Source organism: Cannabis sativa, chromosome 8 (assembly GCF_029168945.1).
Source record: "Cannabis sativa cultivar Pink pepper isolate KNU-18-1 chromosome 8, ASM2916894v1, whole genome shotgun sequence".
Lineage (NCBI taxonomy): Eukaryota > Viridiplantae > Streptophyta > Magnoliopsida > Rosales > Cannabaceae > Cannabis > Cannabis sativa.
This window is the reverse complement of record NC_083608.1, coordinates 44,121,817-44,142,142: the sequence shown is the minus strand read 5'-3', so window position 1 is coordinate 44,142,142 and position 20,326 is coordinate 44,121,817. Positions and strand designations below refer to the sequence as shown.

General features: G+C 31.9%; 3 protein-coding genes and 1 non-coding gene across 4 annotated transcripts; 1 reads left to right on the top strand and 3 right to left on the bottom strand.

Annotated features, from left to right (window-relative positions):
* Positions 1-2,185: 2,185 nt before the first annotated feature.
* Positions 2,186-4,079, top strand: LOC115701148 (probable UDP-arabinopyranose mutase 2). The gene is made up of 4 exons (XM_030628855.2): positions 2,186-2,638; positions 2,905-3,155; positions 3,245-3,413; positions 3,517-4,079. Exons 1-4 carry the CDS (start codon positions 2,312-2,314, stop codon positions 3,850-3,852), a joined length of 1,083 nt encoding a protein of 360 aa, XP_030484715.1. The 5' UTR covers positions 2,186-2,311; the 3' UTR covers positions 3,853-4,079.
* Positions 4,080-4,463: 384 nt separating this feature from the next.
* Positions 4,464-4,535, bottom strand: TRNAD-GUC (transfer RNA aspartic acid (anticodon GUC)). Its single transcript has one exon. It is a non-coding gene; the product is annotated as a tRNA-Asp (tRNA).
* Positions 4,536-9,173: 4,638 nt separating this feature from the next.
* Positions 9,174-15,316, bottom strand: LOC115701147 (tRNA (guanine(26)-N(2))-dimethyltransferase 2). Its single transcript, XM_030628854.2, has 13 exons — positions 15,143-15,316; positions 14,928-15,033; positions 13,353-13,661; positions 13,131-13,218; positions 12,759-12,880; positions 12,507-12,646; positions 12,351-12,423; positions 11,783-11,871; positions 11,577-11,682; positions 11,071-11,286; positions 10,300-10,494; positions 9,939-10,016; positions 9,174-9,852 (listed from the first exon to the last, which is right to left on the bottom strand). The coding sequence occupies exons 2-13, from the start codon at positions 15,021-15,023 to the stop codon at positions 9,466-9,468; spliced, it is 1,899 nt and encodes a 632-aa protein (XP_030484714.2). The 5' UTR covers positions 15,024-15,033; positions 15,143-15,316; the 3' UTR covers positions 9,174-9,465.
* A 2,764-nt stretch (positions 15,317-18,080) lies between these two features.
* LOC115701004 (scarecrow-like protein 3) lies at positions 18,081-19,662 on the bottom strand. The gene has a single exon (XM_030628687.2). The coding sequence runs from the start codon at positions 19,582-19,584 to the stop codon at positions 18,223-18,225; it is 1,362 nt and encodes a 453-aa protein (XP_030484547.2). The 5' UTR covers positions 19,585-19,662; the 3' UTR covers positions 18,081-18,222.
* Between the last annotated feature and the right edge of the window lie 664 nt (positions 19,663-20,326).

Genomic DNA, 20,326 nt, shown 5'->3' with positions numbered 1-20,326 from the left:
TATATGTATGTTATTTTTTGTTGTTATTTTGATGTTATTTTCATGTTACTTTTATGTTGTTTTCTTGTTGATTTTATGTTGTTTTCGTGTTATTTTTTGGAAAACCGTAAAAATGTAAAAAAACATTCTTTGAACGTAAGAATGTAAATATTTTATAAGAAATAGTGTCTTATGTAATTATTCCAAAAGTAAAGAGGCCTAAGGCCCAAAACAGATAGAACACGTGGATAAGAATGAATTGTAGAGGCCCAAAGAGAAAAGGCACGTGGGGCATTTCCGAAGACCAAGATCACTTGCGAAAATTAAGGTTAAGTTGAAATACTATACTAATAATACTATTAGCATAAAAAAAGGTGCGAAGAATAATCGGAAAGCCTAAAACTTAGTTAGATGGAGAAAAAGAAGAAAAGAAAATGTATATAATTAATTACCTTCCCTTTACTTATCACCTCTTCTATCAACTTTCTCTGCTCTTTACTCCACCTGTAACTTTCTAATTCATTAAGCTTTCTTTTTTCCGCTATTCTCTCCGCACCAAATTATTTCATACAAAAACATCATTTTTACTGTTTTACTAATTACTACTTCTACAGATAATTACTAACCCAACTCAACAAAATTACTACTTCTACCACTACTACTACTACTCACTCCTACTTTAAGAGCTGATGTGTTTTAAAAAACTATATAAAAATGTAATAGTGCTTTTTTACATATAATAATATATAAATAGTATTTTATTCTTAGTTTGTTATGTGTATTATATATATTAAAAAATATATTATTATTAGAAAAAAATAGATAAAATAAAAAAATTAAATTTAGTGATATATTTTAAATGATAAAGTGAAAAATTAATGAGAGTGCTCTTAGACATCAACCTCTAGTAAGAGTACAGCTCGATTAGAGATATTTTAGTGGGCCAATTCAATAATTGCACTTTAGAGAAGCTCAAAAATATTAAAAAAAATATTGTACAACACAACCCTAATTGGTACAATAATATAGGGGTGTACCCAACTTATAACTAATTAACTCATAATTATATCACTTATTATTTATTAGTCCAACCATTCATCACCTACACCTACTCTTAACATAACTTTTTACTAAAAAATAAATTATAACCAACTCAAGTTTAAATTGGATATTTACGAGCAAGTTTTATGAAAATTAGTAAATTAATTTAAAAGTTGAGAATATTTAAAGTGGTTAAACATATATATTTGAGGTGAGGATTTCAACTTGAGGTTTCTTTTATGAGGTGAAGTGTGAAATTATTTGGCTATGACCATACAAAATTTGAACTTTCCTAACAAATATTAAAAAAAAAAAAAAAAAACTAAATCCATCCATATATTTGAGTTATTTTGGCTAATGAAAAAAAAAAAAAAAAAAAAAAAAAAAAAAAATATCATCCTTTCAAAAAATTAAAAAAAAAAAAAACAACAAACATCATTTTTATATTTTTAAAGTTTTTTTTTTTTATGTTTTTATATATATATATTTTTTAAACAATATGGATTTAGTATTTAAAATATTTAGATCTTACATTTTTAAGTTTCCAAAAAAAATAAAATTATTTTTAATTCTATACCAATTAAGCCATAAATTCTTAGATCTTCTTACCTTTTCTATTCTTTTGGATCTTCCTCTTTAATGATTCTCACGTGATATATAAAAGTTTGCTACATTCTCACATAACACATTTATGAATGTTATTATGGTAACCGAAATACAAGACCATTTCTCCTTAAAAAAACAAAATAAAATAAAAAATCCAAAACCATTTTTTTTAAAAAAAAAAACAACAAAAAAATCTCAATTTCAGCAAAACTTCTATTTTATTTTATTTGTTGTCTAAATTACTCATCTGATTTACCATTTGCTCAAGTGGTGAAGCTGACCAAATCAACTGATTTAGCAAATACAACCATATTTAATTCACCCAATATCTTCTTCTCTTTTTTTTTTTTCGAATTTGGGATGGATTTTTTATTTTTTATTTTATTTAATTTTGGAATAAAAATAATAGCACGTTGGAATGAACAATTGATTTATAACAATTAATTATAGAATAAACAAATACAAAAAAGTGACAAATTAATCGGTTAGCTTTTTTTGGAAAAAGTCTCATAAATCTTCAATTTTCCGACACGTCGTAACGTTAACCCTCACTCGTGCCGGACTGAGCGGGTTCGCACGTGCCACGACGTACTCTACCGTATATATTTCCATCTTCCATAGCCCATTTACACACCATTCCACCGACTCTTCTCACTCTTATTATCTCTCTTGCTCTGCTCTAACAATGGCTGCCGCAGCGTCCACTGCTGCAACACCCCTTTTGACGGATGAACTTGATATTGTGATTCCCACTATCAGGAACCTTGATTTCCTTGAGATGTGGAGACCATTCTTTGAGAAATACCATCTGATCATCGTCCAAGATGGTGATCCCACCAAGACCATTCATGTCCCAGAAGGCTTCGACTACGAGTTGTACAACCGCAACGACATTAACAGGATTCTGGGTCCTAAGTCCTCCTGTATTTCCTTTAAGGACTCTGCTTGTCGTTGCTTTGGATACATGGTCTCCAAGAAGAAGTACATCTACACAATTGACGATGACTGCTTTGTAAGATTTTTTCTTTTTATTTTGGATCTGAAATCTTGAGATCGTCTTTTGTTTTTCTTGGTTTCGATCTTTACCTTTCAATGATTATTATTATCCAAAACAAAACTGTTTGTGACTACGAGAGCTCTCTCTCTGTTTGAGTTAATGCCTCAATGGTAATGTAGTTGTTTTGATATCATTCATTCTTGAAAATGAATAACTTGTTTTGATATGATATGATTATGTTACCAAATCTTTTCTAATATCTGTATATATTATATTTATAGGTTGCAAAAGACCCAACAGGGCATGATATCAACGCACTTGAGCAGCACATCAAGAACCTTCTCTGCCCATCAACCCCATTTTTCTACAACACCCTTTATGATCCATACAGGGAAGGGGCAGATTTTGTTCGTGGCTACCCATTCAGTCTCCGTGAAGGAGTCCCCACTGCCGTTTCTCATGGCCTCTGGCTCAACATCCCTGATTATGATGCTCCCACTCAGCTAGTGAAACCTCGAGAGAGAAACTCCAGGTAAACAAACATAAACAGTTTCTTAAAACCAATTTACCATTTTCACATGATGCAGTGTCTCAATTCTATGTTTTGTTTTGATTTATCAGGTACGTTGATGCTGTTCTTACCATTCCAAAGGGCACCCTTTTCCCCATGTGTGGTATGAATTTGGCCTTTGACCGTGAACTCATTGGCCCTGCAATGTACTTTGGTCTCATGGGTGATGGTCAGCCAATTGGACGTTACGACGATATGTGGGCCGGGTGGTGTGTCAAGGTTGAATCTTGAACCTTTTTCTTTTTCATAATTAAAGTAAGAAAATTGATTTTCTTTATTCAATTACTGACAGTGATAGATCTATGATTAATGGCTGTATCAGGTGATATGTGATCATTTGGGATTGGGTGTGAAGACAGGTCTGCCATACATCTGGCACAGCAAAGCCAGTAACCCATTTGTGAACTTGAAGAAGGAATATAAGGGCATCTTTTGGCAGGAGGAGATCATTCCATTCTTCCAAGCTGCTACGCTTTCGAAAGAATGCACTACTGTCCAACAGTGCTATATTGAACTGTCTAAGCAGGTCAAAGAGAAGCTCAGCAAGGTGGATCCGTACTTTGACAAGCTGGCAGATGCCATGGTCACATGGATTGAGGCCTGGGATGAGCTTAACCCAGCTGGAGATTCAGCTAAAGTGGCCAATGGAAGTGCATAATTGACAAGTTTTTGGTTAACTTGAAATCCCATCATTCTTATTTCACATTAGTTTATTCGAATTATTTACAAAGTCACTGTATCTCTTTTATTATAATGTACTGGACCCACGTGGTCAACTCTTGAATTTGCATTTCGGTGGGGATGTAATTTTATTTATTAGCTTCAACCTTATGAGAGCTTTTACAGCAATAATAAAAAAATACATAGTTATTCCGATGCTTGAAATACTATTATGAGATTTGCTTGGTTTGATGGGGATATATTATAAAGGAATAAAAGGTGTCCCATGATAGGCATAAAGCTTTTTTGCATTTGAAAGATTGGATCTTCTGTTTTGTTCTTCTCATCTTTTCATATAATCATGCTGAAACTTTTTTTTTTTTTTTTTTTTGAGTTGGTTTTCAAATAATTTTGAACTAGAAGCCATGGGAATAAATCCTATGGTAAAGAAAAAAAATGTTAAAAGATTGAGAAAGTGATGTTCAGTTTGAAGGGGAATTTAGTGGACTTTATAAATTATTTTTTTTTTGTCGGTTAACCAGTGAATCATTATCTTTTTTGCACTAACTAAAATGAATTTAAAATATAAAGAAAAAAGTTCAAAATTTTCGCCGTTGCCGGGGATCGAACCCGGGTCACCCGCGTGACAGGCGGGAATACTTACCACTATACTACAACGACCTTGTTGGAAATACAACACCGTAATGCCTATATAATTAGTTTGTGAGAGTTCACTATTGTCAAAAATGAACATCAAAATGGGCTTAGGCCATCAAAACACTGATTTCTGATGGTTTTTGTGCAAATTCATACAATTTTAATGCCTACGCATTTTTAACAAAGCTCATTACATCATTTTTAGTGAAAAAAAAAATAATAAATCGTGAGCATGGTGTGGGTTTGGAATTTCATTTTTATGAATGGCATGTTTACTTAAGGGAGTCAGAATCAAAATCAGTTATACAGATTCTTGTTCTTGTTTACTTAATTTTGTAATAAGAGGTCTACTTAAATTAGAAAAAAAAAAAGGTTCTCCTCTTATTTTTATGGGGAATGTCTTTCCCTTTAACTTACTTTATTTTTATTTTTATTTTTTTAATTACAAAACTAAAAGAAAATATGTCTTCTCAAAAACTATAAATAAAAAACAAGTATATTTTTAATAATGGCAATTTAGCTAAATTTTAACATTTCGATTACCTTTCAAAGTTATGTAAATAAAATTAAAAAATTCTGATTTTTTTTTCCAGTTTAGTAAATTTTAATCCCATGCATGTGAGATTTTTTTTTTTTTATCGTTTTTTTAATTTAAATTTTATTAATATATTTTAAATTTAATTAGAATTTAAAGGAAATAATTATCACACATTTATTTATACATTTTTTTTATCAAAAACTTATTCATTAAAATTAGTTAAAATGTATAATTTTGAATTATTATACATAAGTTTTTAAAATTTAGAATATTATTAATTAAATAATAGTTACTTAAATTGATCTAAGAAAAAAAGATATGACAATAAAATTATATATTATTTTTAAATTACTAAAAAATTTATATAAATATTTTAAAAAATTAATATTTATATTAAATTAGTGTTTAAGATAAACAATTTTATATTATTCAAGTATTTTTATTTTACTATTTTAATTATTTATTAAATAAAAAATATGACAAAATATTTTATTATATATTTATGATATATTCTTAATTATATATGATATATTATTTTTTTTTTTTTTTGCTACGAATTATTTATTTATTATTATATATTTTAATTTTAATTTATTATTATATGTTTTTATTTAATTTAAGTTTTTTTTTTTTTTCTAAAAGGAAATAAATAAAATAGTCCAGTCCATTCTTAAACCAAACACATGATTACTTTCAGCATAATCCAATCTTGTCCAGTCCAATCATTTTCAGTCCAATCCAGTCCAATCCTGCGTACCAAACGGGCCCTAAGGGTATCTTGTTATCCTTACTTGACTTTCGATGTTTTAACTTTTTCTTGAATTTTTTTCATAAAATTACTTTTTTAAAAAAGAAAAACCAAAATCTTAATTGCATATTTAATTTTATATTCCTTAACTGCAAACGACCCGCTTATATGCAGTGCAAAATATTATTGATACCACAGATCCATTAGAGCAAATTATTAGAAATTCTTAGGAATTTTTGTATGATTCGATACTACAATAAGCTCCATAGGAATATCCTGCTTTTGTGCGAGTTATCTCAGTCGACTCGGGTGCCGGATTCGTCATCGATATAATCTGTACAGCGATGATGGTCGTGGCCGAGGTGTTTGGGGTTCCTAGCTACGTTTACTACGCTTCTGAGGTCTCGGTCTCCTCTTCCATTTCCAAGCCCTCCGCTACGAAAATGGCGTCGATCCCTCTGAGTTCGCGAACGATTCCGTCACTGAGTTCGCCATACCGAGTTTCGTTCAGTCAGTTCCTGCCACGTCTTTACCGGAAGTTTTGGTGTTCAAAGATTGGGCTCCATTACTATTAAATCACACCAAAAGATACAGGAATGGCTGTTCTCGTACTCTCTCTCTCTCTCTCTCGCTCTCTCTCTCTCTCTCTCTATATATATATATATATATATATTTAGTTATTCATTTGTTCGGTGGTTCAATTTTTCTTTACAGGTTCAAATTTTAATTTCTTAGAGTTTTAGGGATGATTTTCAGTGGCAATTTATTTACTTTCTTTGTGTGTCTATAGAGATGATTTGGTTCTATATTCTTTAGTATGTGTTGTTCTTTTGTTTACATTCAGATCACAAACTGGAAGGTTCTCATTCGGTTCTCAGTCCGATCAGTTTTCTCCCATCTTCGGTCCATCTTAGTTGAAGATAGTGACACAAGACTGCCATGGCTGAGTGTGGTAGCGCGTTTCAGCCAGCGGTGCGAGTTTCACGTCAAAGTTTTTATGGTTGCAAAAATCTCGGCATAAGTATTTTTTAATTTCTATATAATCCAATTTATATAATATTAAATTATATTCCGTGAATGGTGGGTACATTAATGTCATTAATTATTTTATTATTATATTACTAATTGTATTAATTTTATAATTAATTTTTATTTTTATTTTATTTTATGAATTTCCTTTTATATGACGTTTTTTAATTATTTATTTCAAACACATTTTTACAGCAATTTATTTTAAATTTTCGTATCTTAAGATTTCTTATGTTTATTTTATTTATTTTTCTGTTTTTATTGCAATATTTATTTTATTTTAATGGTGTAATTTTAGTTTAAACATTTTCTTTTATTGTTTTTATGTTTAATTCAATTTTTTATTTTATTCTTTTGGACATGATTCAGTTTATTTTTTTAGTGAATACTAAAGTTTTTTTCTTTATTTGATATGATTATTATTTTGATACCTTATATTAATCTTTTAAGAAAATTTAATTTCCTAATTGCTTTTACCATATATTTAAGAACAATTAATGGTACCTTTTATAAGGATTCTAAGGCACGTTTGAATTTTTATAGTTTTTGTTAAAAGTCAACTTTTTTACTTTTTATTATAAATTCATTATATGTTTTTTTCTTCTTAAAGAATTTTGCTTTTGTATTTCTTTTAGTGTTGTAAAATTATACTCTTTATTTATTTTTATTATTTTTATTGTTTTGTTTCTTTTTACTAGCTATTCAAAGAGTTTCTTACTAGTTTTTGTACGTATTTTTGATGGTTTTGATGTCTTTTATCACTTTTGTGCCTTTTATGGCTTTTGTGCCATTTTTTGGCTTGTCCCTATTTTTTAGGGTAGTTTTGTGGTATGGTCATTGACTATGAGAAGTGATCCTTCTTGTCCCATGATTTCTACTTCAACGACCTTTTCACTTTTAATAGATAAGTTTTTCTAGTCTTTTAAGTCCTTATATTTATTTTGGATTGATTTACCATCATTCCTATTGTGTGGTAATAGAGTTTTATTTTCTGTTATTTTGTAGAAAGTCTTCAATTACTGAGAATTCACCGTTAAGTTTAATTTTAAATATAATCTGAAAGATATTGATTTTTAGTAATTTTAAATTAGGGTGTTAGTATGTTGTTACTAGCCAAAGGTTTTACCTTTGGCTAGTTATACTTAGAATTTTGTTGGTCTTTTAGTTTTTAATATTGTTGAGCTAGTGATGTGTAATTATGTGTTAGTTTCTAAAGTTGCTTTTTAATTTTTTTCTTGAAGATTGTCATTCTAATATAACTTTATTTTTTGGTTTGGTGTTGTGATATTTTTTCAGATTTGGTGACAACTATTATTTATGGGAAGGTGTTATTTCAATGGGATGAGGCTCTGTTTGAAGTTGTTATAGCTTTATTGTCTAAATTTCCGGAGGCAGTTTTGTCCCATGTGGCTCGTGATTAGATTTTTGCAGCTCATGGTTTGACAAAACATGCCTTTCGGTTAGACAATGAGCTATCCTGGTTCGAGGAGGTTCCACCACCGACTCTAGTTTTCTGCATTGTTAATCTTGTGTGACTCTGTTCACCACGTCAAAAAAAAAAAATTACTAATTTTATATATTAAAAAAATATAATTTTTTTTTAATAAACATACTCATAAAAAACTAATAATTTATAGAAAAATAAAGACCAAAAAAGAGACATCCTCATTTATCATAACATGAAATATATATCTTTTTTACATCAAACAACTTTTGTTAATGATAATATATAAAATATTAATATTATAGGGCAAGTCTACACTAAACCTCTCTAAATAAATATTTCGGTAGAATTTCTATCTATAAAATTTTTAAGTCTAATTTTTTTCATGATCGTAAACATTATAGTTATTTAAGATCACCTGTAAATTTTTAAAAAATTTCGAATAATTTACAATGGTGAAAGTAAAATTTATGTATTTTATTGCACGCGCAATTGTTTTTTTTTTATACACGTGGTAAGTAATTGTTTAAACTTTATTTTCAAAAGTATAAACTATTTAGAATTTTCTAAAAAATTATAAATTGTCTTAAATAACTACAACGCATACGATCATAAAAAAATAGACTAAAAAACTCTTATAAATGCCAAAACTATATAGGGTCTACAATTTCCAAAACTATATATGCATAGCAGTGCAGATATTGTAGTTTTTTAATCTTTATTTTGCTTAAACACACTAAACCACAAATAAAATTAACCAAACCAAACCATACTACGTAGTGCAGCGAATAAGACAGATTTCGTAGTTAAGCAGATATTCTGCTCGCCCGTAGTACATAACATAATGGAGTAAATTTGAAAAGGAACAAAATCTAATTTTAAATTTATATAGAGCAAAAATAATAAGGGAGAAGATTATTAAATATACCAAACAAAATAACGGCCAATTTCACAAAATCAATAGACGTTATTTATGTCTCACTTCACTATGCATGCTATATGTAGTGAGAGTTGAACAAATTTAGAACTTAAAATGAAATAATTTAAAACGTTCCATAATCAAAATTTTTGTAAAATTCTAATTCTCTAATACGTTGCTCCAACTATCAATAGCAATTCTTGCACATAAAGTGAACCATAGAGCAACAAGTTTGAGACACAAGACCACTCACCCCATCACGCTCGCTACTTTCTTTCAAGACGCTGGCTCATGATTTTCTTCTTCTACTTTTTCTTCTGTCTTTTGACGCTTGGCATCATGTTGTTCACCATCTTCGTGGTTAAGAAGGTTACTCTTGGCATCGTGTTGTTCACCATCTTCGTGGTTAAGAAGGTTATTCTTGGCATCGTGTTGTTCACCATCTTCATGGTTAAGGTTATTCTTGGTATCGTGTTGTTCGCCATCTTCCTGGTTAAGAAGGTTATTCACCACATCTGCCCCTAAAAGGGAAATATGTTTGGAGGTGATTTGACGTCCAGCCCTAAGCTTAGGACCCCAATGCCTCTCAGGATTTGGAAGGAAGCGAGCAATCTTCTTGGCCTGTGCTTTGCTTAGAGAGGCAACGGCTCGCGCAAAATTAGCCTGTTGAAACAGAGAGACAAGAGAACTTGTTTACCACCAGAGCCCAAATAAAAACAAAGTGTTCAGTGAAACATTTGTAAACGTACTTGAAGAACTGGTTCTTTTGAAAGTATCACACTTCCGGGTTGCTCTGGTGGTTGAGCTTTGACTGGATGGTTTTTGACCTACAAAAACAACGCATGGTACATCATTCTTCCATTAGCAGCCATTTATCAGCTACTATATCTGAATCACAGGAAGTCTTTCTGAACTTCAATTTTTCATGATTGGCTTGGTTTGGTAACTTTACTATAGCAAGTAATAAAGGTGGCACTTCAGTTTACCCGAAAATTGAAAAAAAAAAAGAAAAGAAAAAGAAAGTATTCCAAGGGCACATATTGTATTGTTAAGATGAACCGTTCTAAATGCCTTAAAGTGAAAAAGTGAGTTAAAACAAAGGTCCCTTACCCAACACCGCATAATGTCCCAAATGACATCCATGGGAGCATCTGACTTCAATCCCAATGGATTTACATGGGTCCCTGAAATGCGATATCCAGCATTGATCACAGCAGATCTGAACATCACAGCAGAAGGAGAAGTGCACTTTAGAGTGGCACAGAGGTTGTGCAAACTCAAGAACAAAGGAACATCAGGCAACTCCTGCAAAAAGTTGGCAGTATAAAAATAGTCACATCATGAGCTATGTGATTTGAAAATTGCAAATCCTATAGAGATTTATCAGTAACTGTATGACCAATTAACTAAACATCAACATAGTACAAAAACTCAATCTCTAAAGATAACAATTATTAACCAAAAGCCTTAATCATTTTATTAACTGTATGTTTGGTATAGGGGAAAAGAGGAAGGAAAGAAAAATTTAGAGAGAAAAGTGGGAAGATGGAAAAAAAGATGTATGTTTGGTAAGAGAGAAAATAGAATGGAAAGGAAAAGTGAGTGGAAAATAAAAGGTGGGTCCCATAAAAAAAAAATCTCTCCAATATTGGAGAGATAAGTAGGTGGAAAATTATAATAACATGACTTTCTTCCTACTTTCCTACCAAACAATTATAGTGCATACAAACTTTCTTTTCCATCTTAAAATTTTTCTCCCCTTCAAATTTCTCTCTTCCACCCTAACTCTTTCCTCCCTACCAAACACAGGGTAAGAGTCAAACGTTCATTGATAACTTGAGTTTTACATAGATAAGTATTTGACAACTCTTAAACACACACCTCTGAGATTGTTGTTAGGATGGCAGAAATCCGGTCATAGGCAGGATATCTATCCTTCATAGATTTCACACCTGCTAGTATAGAAGCAACCCATTCTTGATCATGGATGGGAGCAGACCATATAGGGCCTCCCATATTGAATTTCTTCCCGCAGTCACTACACTCTTGTGGAACAACAGGACCATAACCAGGTAGATATCTTAAGTTGTTGTTGCTCTGAAAAGATAGAAAGTGCAGAAACCTAGTTCAAACATTCTCAATTTCCATTTTTTTATATAAACAATTTGAAGGACCATTAGTTCAAGATAAAGCAAGACCACCATTTTCTTGATATGTTTTTTTTTTCACTCCTGGAATAACTTACAAGAACTTATTAAAACACGCAATTATGATCCACTGTTTATTATAATAGAAATAAACAGCTGATATTGCTAGTCTAATCAAAAGAAAAACATAAAAAGCTGAATATAAGCTGTCCAAGAACTTGTTTCAACAAACACTCATACCTTGGACATTGTCCTTCCAATGGGCTGTAGATGAAAAGAATCACAGCCAGTGCACTGATAAACATATGAGAGCTTGAGAGGAGTGTTCTTCATTGCACTTGCAGAGCTGTAACCAAAAATTTTTAAAAGCTTTCAATCAAGAACAGAACACAGAATAAAAAGTAAAGCTAACTTCGAACACAATTTAATATAACTTAGCCACCTACGAGTAGACACGGACGAATACTCGAATGTAGAAGTTCATCTGAACTGATAACACAGGAACTATATATCGCTTATACCGATTGGCATGACTCTGCAGAAATATACAACACCCATGTATCAAAACAAAGTAAACTGTAGGTGCACGAAAGGAAATAAAGGTTTTATAAAACAAGGAATGTGAGGAATCTAACAGCAGATTATTGCTATTGAAAAAATAAAAACAAATATATAACAGATTATTGTATCTTGAAATGTATAGAAAAAATTTCTTCTACAGAAATTTGATCACCGGTCACTTGAAATGAACAATGAATGGTCCACAATGTCACTAAAAAATTTAAAGATTAACAAAAATTATTAAGTCCATAACAAAATTGGACACTTTATAAAGCACGAGTGACAGGCACATAGACAGAACTGAAGAGCCTCAAAAAGGAAATGTCACCATATTATTGAAACTTCAATATAGTAATGTATATTAAAGCATATAATGAACACATTACTCCCAATATCAGTTCAGCTCTCCTGAAATAATATGGTACATCGGGGATGTAGCAGGTATTAACATACCTCAATGCTGGCTAGGAGGATCCTCAAGGCCATTTCATGGCAATATTTCCCTCTCAATGGATAGGAACCATATCTAATAAGAAACATAATTTTGAACTGTGAGAATACAGAAAAAATCATTGCTCAAACAAATAGTTTAGTAACTATAAAACCTACTTTGAGTAGCAAACCTCCCCATTTCCCCCACAAAGCACTGCCATATCAGTTGCTGTACACATCAGCAGGCCTCCATCAACAACTGACTGAACTGCAGAGTCTAAGAATACAGAAGGTGAACCATAAGGATCAAGATCAACCTGCAACTCAAGCCAACAGAGCATATGAATTGTTGTTCAAAGTTATAACATAAATAAATCACATCCGTGCAGGCAAGAAGTCTCTAAATAAATATAAGAAATAAATACATACCACATCGAATTCACTGGGGTGGGTGAGCATGTACACACGAGCATCAGCAAGATGTGATTCCACCTTTTTACAAGCCACTGAACCATTGAACTTTATGTTCCTCCTACAAGCTTCCACTGACACTGCATAAAAGCCAAAAGTGACAATGACGTCTCTGATTTACATATCTAGATTATGTGACAGAAGAAAAAATGTAAATCATAAACACAGTTAAATATCTAAATTACAGGCTGAGTATAAAATAAAATTATATAAAAGAAGAAAGGAAAATTCAAGCACAAGGCTTTATTTTATTTTTTAATAAGGACTCTCCTGGAAGTGTAAAACACATAAATATATACATTTCTATCATGTATAAAGTTTGACAATAACCTTTATCGTTGTCAAGAGCCACAACTTGACCAATACCCTCCACTTCCCGGGCATATCTTAGAGCTCTTAAACCCGAAGCTGAGAGAGCCTAGAACACATAGATGAAACAGTAAAATGAGCAGGACACAATGAAGATCTCTGGGTTGATAAAATGCACTAAGCAGTGTGACAAAAGACAGGAAACAAAGAGCATCAGATAAAAAATAGCACAATTTTGTGAACCTCGAGAACTTTTGGGGCCTTCACTACTACTGGTCCTTTTCCCTCTGTAGCCTTAACCACCTCTTCTGAAACAGCACAAGCTTCATCTTCTTCATCATGGGCCTTTTCTTGCATTTCACAATCTCCATTGGACACCCCACCATTTCCAGCAGATCCATTACGTGCCTCTTCTGGAACATGTTCTGAAGCATCCTTTTCAGGAACCTTTGTCACTGCTTTCCTTCTTTTTGACAACTTTGCTTCACGTTCTTCTTTTTGTTTGGCTATAAAAGTCCTTAAGACAGCAATGGAAATGTCCCTGTTGTTAACCTGATCATTTAAGTATGACACCATTACAATCCTTAACGTTGAGCAAAAATAATAAGTTGAAGATAGAGCATTCCAAAAGCCAATTATAACAAATGTTTTAAAGACATACTTTCCACATTTAACATCTTTTCAGAAAGTCTGAAAGTGAACAAGGGATTTTTATGATGTTTCAAGACCAACTGTACATATTTAACATTACAGAGTTTGAAATGAACAAGGGTTATATAGGCATCAACTGCAGCAAGTAGGTTGTCCCAAAAGATTAGCACAGCATAGAATAATCTGACAAAGCAGTGAACTTCCACTAAGGCAGCATCTTAAGTCCCACTTTGTATTCCCAAATTCCCATTACAGTAATAATGTTGCAAGTAATGATGACACAAAGTCAGGAGAGCTATGTAGAACTCTCTCTCTCTATATATATATATTATGTACAATATGTATAAGAGGTGAATAATTAAACGTGAGCAATATTTTCAACAAAGTTAAACTACTGTTCATTATGCTGCCATAGTACCAAACCAATCAACTTCATCAAGCCTAAATGAACTAATACATCCACAGACATCATATATTTCATAAACATTTTATACCTGCTGAGAAAGATCTGGCGTTTGACAAGCACTAATCCTAATGCGCACAAAAGTTCCTCATTAGTCACTTGTGCTCCATTGTTGGCAGCAAACAACTAAATAGATCTACGAGTCACAAGATCGCCTAAGCCCAGGTAATGACTAACTAAACATAATGAAATCTATGCCAATGTCATTTCCACTAAATTTCACACAAAACTAAGTAATTGAAGTTCTTCCACTTGCTGAAACATACTTGTCAAATTAAACTACTCACGTCTAGGACTAAATTCTAAAATACTTATTAACCAAATTTTAAGATAAGTAAATATGTCTTTCTCAGTACAAAACTAGATATTTTTCCACATATACTCTTATTTTTACCAACCAGAGCACAGATTTTGACCAAATAACACTAACACACTTTTAATTAGCAAACCTCAAACATAAAACCCGTAAAAGAAAATTAGGGGAAAAAAATCAACTTCAAAACTCCAAATTGATCACTCAATCGATTTCCATCGCACGCCTTTTTCTTTACCAACAAGACGTTGGCTTTTAAACAAATAACACTGACCCTTTCTAATTTTCACATCTCAAACATATAAAATCTTCGTATATACTTTCAACTCAGAAACTCGATCAAAGCCGTTACGAAAACGCAAAATCGGTTATAAAGAGAAAGTTTGCATACCTGGGATTTATTGTAAAAGACTTCATTCTTAGCGTGCATCAAAATCTCAGCCTCTCCTTCCTTGACAATAGTAAAATCACTGAGATCCATTGACATGGCTTCACCACTTTCATGCAATAAAAAAACAAAAGAATTATGGGTCTCAACTCAACTCAACTCAACTAAAAATACAAAGGACCGGCCTTTTGTTCTGAGAGTTTGTGCTGTTGTTATACCATAAAATGAAATTAAGTAGCTTTAAATATTATTTATATATATAGGTATGGAACAAGGATTATAACAATGGTAAGCCCCCAACGCCGAAAGAAAACCCTATCCGAGGTCTTTACTTGCTTCCTGCTCTTCGAAGTTGGAATTTATTTTTTTCTTCCCAATAATTAATTTGAATTTATTTATTTACTTTATTTTATATTCTTTTCCTTAAACCCTAATTCTCCACCCTGGTGCACGTTAGATGTTGCAAGTAGTTTTATGCTAAAGTGGGCGTTTAAAGGTCATAATAAATGAGGGGCATGCTTGCGGATACTGATTTTCAATTAGCGAATCTAAAATAGGATTTTTCCTTTATTTCTCTCTATTAACATGGAATTGAAAATAGATTTGATAATTAAGTGGGTGGTTGGTGCATCGCGTTGTAGGTTTTTTTTTTTCTTGTCAAAATACGATATTAAGAAATACACTTACAAATTTAAAAAAAAAAAAAAATTGATGTTTAGCTGGGTAAATTGTAAATTCATAAATCAACAAATAATAATCGTGATCAAAAGACCGACAAAAATTAAAAGTAATTAAAGTAATTAATTATAATAAATAATAAATTTAATTTTATCTAAGCAATCAATTTGAAATGATTTTAGAAAATTTAAATAAACTAACAAAGAAGACAAATAGCAAAATTAAGTTGAGAATAATTAAATCAAAATTATTGTCTAGATTTCGATTTTACTCTAATGTAACTATAATTTTAATCATTAATGTGCCTAGTTTATTCTAATATATTTAAAAACCTCTTTATTATATCTTTATGCTCTAGTGTCGCATAAAGAATGTATAACTAAATAATAGTCTATATCTTTATATCACTATTAAACCATAATTCGTTAAGTCTCTCCCTAGAAACAATTCTAAAAATTAAATCTCTTGATTTCATAATGTAGAATTATTTCAATTACCTAAGCGAATGCTTATCTTTCGATCTCACACCACCAAAGTTGATCTACCTGATGCCTAATTGTTCAAAAGTTCCCTTGAGTAATAAATTTTACAATCTAGATAATAGCCCTAATTATAATCACATAAAGCAAAACCATATATAAATCATACTCATGACAACAATTAAACAAGGTAAAATTATATTGGACTAAACTAAACTTTACATCGAATCATAAAATCAAAGTCATAATTATAAATCCATGTAAACCCTAATAACTAAGAAAATTAGCCACACATAGTGTGGTTTATCATCTCAAAATATTATTTATAATCTAAATAATAACTAAGAAATAAAGTTGAAAGAAGAAGAACATATGAAAACTCTTGAATGCAGGTTCAGATTACTTATTTGAGCTCTCAATATATATTCCTTCTCTAAAAGTGTGTTTCTCTATCGTTGTATATCATTCTGGTCATTTTTAGGATGTTTTATAGGTCAAAAATCGACTCCTAGTTCATGAATCAGGTTCTAAAACATGTTTAAAATATTCATTTGTACAATGGGTTGCCACATTAGAGGCGATGGGTCGCCACTTTATGAATATTTGACTACTTTCGACCTTGCTCTGTAAAACATGCATAATTTTTGCGTCCAAACTCCAAATGAGATGATTTAACATGTTTTGGAAAGTTGAGAATGAACTCTATCATGTTGGTTTTTATAAGCTCTTCAAGAAAATGATGGGAACATGGTCAAAAATTAGTTTAACGAGTTTGAGCCATGTGCAATACTCTACATCTCGGTCGGAATAACAGTAGTCATATCTTTACTGATATCAGTATTTACAAGGTTATAAAAATCTTTACAAACTCTCTAAGATTACAAGAAAATGTTTTCTTCTCTAGTTTAAACTCTCTCTCTCAACCTTACACTATCACGATTTTCACTCAAGCAATAATAGTCTAATTCTACATCCGATTACAAAGATTAATAGTTATTTATAGATTTGTATTGTTGCCTAAAATAGTTATGAGAACATCGCGGCACATTTACACCGCCTTAAATATTTCAACTCAATACTAGCACCAATAAATCACGCCAGCTTTGATAACACGGTTTTAGTACAAACAATCTGAAAGTTTTAATACAGACAAGCTATCTGAATACGTACAAGCGCTCCTTCCCAGATGAACAACCAAAACTTATAGTAAGTTATCCGGAAGTGCATCTCCAAACTAATGACAAGCTATTTGGAGAGGCAGTAAGCTTATTTGGAAACACCTTTTGGATTCTACATAGTCTTTCGCACAAGACTTTCTAAATTCACACCAAGCTTCCCGTATCTACACTCCGAATTCACAGTTTTTCTTCCGGATGACAAAATTTGTAACCATAATCAACAACACATACTGAGTACCAAACAAATCCTAAAATATGAATTTAACGGTTTATCTTCTTATTTGATTTTATCATGATTTTGTTTTGTAGCTTTTATTTTATTTTATTTAAATAAAATATCATATAATATTTAACACTATGTCAATTTAGATACAATATCAATTTAATAATTACATATTTAGTGTAACCTTTTCTAAATATAAAAGATTTATAGAGAGGCTTAATTATTAGTAATTTGTGAAAATCTAATATCATATATATATATTAGATGCATGAATTATTTCACTTATCAATTAATTTGAGATAAAACTTTATATAACTTAAGTTGCTTAAACTACATCCTAGTTAATTACTCTAGTTTACACTTCCAAAGAGCCATAAGAAAATATAAGGTTCAATAGTAAATAAACCCATACATAGTGTAACTTTTACTTAAAAAAAATCATGATACATTGGAAAGAAAAAAGAAAAAATTTATCACATCAAAGTTTGTTTTTAACATTAGATGATTAACTTCAATCTATAACCAAAATGTAGTTGGCATTGGCAAGGATTTCTTAGTATATAGTTACTTTACTATATAATACTCAATAATCTCAACATAGTTCAAACTTAGTTCATAGTAATATCTACATCATACTAGAACTTGTTGTTTAAAAAAGAAAGTAGATTAGAGCTTTATTATTATTATTAATATTTTTGCTGAAAAAATAGACTATAGCTATATTATTAATTCTAAAAATGCTAAGAAATCCAAGCAGACACGGCATAAAGGGGTCGGTCATGCCAACACAACACAAAACTAGCTTTGTTATTCACAACTTTGTAACCCTCCGACTCCGAGCCACATACCTTGACCATTTTGTTAGCATGCTCCACAGGATCAAACCACATTCGACTTGGCCTGAACCCGGCTCCACCAAACCTAACCACCCATTTCTCATATCTCTCGTGCCTCTCTACCCTATCCAAACCCTCACACGCCACAATGTTCTCAATCTCTCTTCCAAACATTTCCTCTAGCTCCAACCTCTCTTGATCATCACTTGATGATGAAGATGACCCAAAAGTGGCATCTAACGAGTCAAATAATGCGCTGTAGTAATGTAAGCTCCCAAGGAAACGGTCCACCAAACGGTTCAAATTATGGTCAGCTTCTTGCTCTACTAGTAGTACCACTTTTGGTGACATTGATTTAACCATGGTTAGAAATTGACTCATTTGCTGACAATCTTTGATACCCTTATTCCTTTTCCCCCAAAATTGTGCTTCTACTCTATCATCTTCGGCCAATAACACATGAAGACTTAGAATCGATACTATAGCCAAAGCATCCCCTGGCCTAGCTTTAATCATTTCGCTTGTTAATTCTTGTAAAGGAATGTTTAGAGCGTTGTATTCAAAAGAAAAGCCCAAGGCCTCGGCCTCTTTAGCAAGGTCCAGGCCCAACTTATCTAAAATGGCTTTGTTGCGATGAACAAAAGTAAAGTTCAAGCTGAGAGACCCATTTTCTCGTGGCTCACCGGGGACGGCGAGTCTCCTGAAAATCGGGATCCACAATCTTAAGTCGCCGGAACCAAAATCAACGAAGTGGATTGCATCTTGGTGGGAGAGGGAGTGGACCAAGGTCCGGGTGATGATGGAGTAGGCGATGCCCAAGCACGGAAAGGTGGGAAGGGAAGCGAGTTGGGCTCGGCCCATTTGTGGTTTGGGCCACAGGGCCTTGTGAAGGCCCGGCCAGCGCTTAACAAGGCGGAGAGCCAAAGCCGAGGCGAAGCGGGCCGCGAGTCGTTGCATGGAATCGCCATCGACTGAGGCGAGTTGAGATATTTGGCTGAGACATGAGTCGGCGTGGCGTAGGTTTCCGCAAGCGGTGTGCTTGGCGCAGCTGAGGAGGAGCTGAATCAGAAGGACGCCTCCCTTTTCGGCTTCGGCTTTGGTCAAGGACGACGAAGACGACGTCGTTTGGAGGTGATTATGATTATGATTATGGTCGTGTGAGTGTGAGGAAGTTGGTGAAAACGACGTCGTATTTGATTGTGATGATAAGTTGAGGGAAAGAGTTACCTCAGGCTTTAATAATTGTGATGAATGTAATGAACTCATTATTAGAAATTTAGAACTACGTTAATTAATCAAGGAGAGGTTTATTCTCTTTGTGTTAATATAAATGGAGATGATTATTTGTTTATATAATCTATTTAGGATTGGGATAAATGAAATATTGTTGTGATTAGATTTTAAAATTGGTTTTTTGCTTTTGAATTATGTGAGAGTTTTAGATGAAAGAGTACAAAGAATATGTTCGTGTTAATGATAATAATAAGAATTATATGGATTAATATTATATCTTGCTACTTTGACTTTTTTTTTTTTGACTTAGTTAAATATTCACCGTTTTAGTTGTTGTGGATGTTTTTAGCTAAAATTTCTCTCTTTTCATCGTGATCAAGTTAGTTTTTTTGGCCTTATTAGTTTGATTTCTTCACTGAGAACTGCACATATAGATATATACACATATACACAATAACTTTGATGAGAAGAGTGTACATATATATGCACGTATGCTTTTTTCTTCTTAATCATATATTTTCACATTATATATTAAGTTAATTATTAGTTAAAGGAGAATCAGGAGAGGTAAAGAATAATATGAGACATTATATAAAAAAATCAAATTAATTAGACAAACTATTAACAAGATATTAATCTAGCACGTAGTGGTGTTTGGTGGATTGATTTGGTTCATATTTTTTTTTTCAAACTAAACCAGTAATACTGGTTTTTTAAAATTCAAAAACCAAATATTTTCAAAAAAAAAAAAATCAAAACCAAACTAAATCAATTA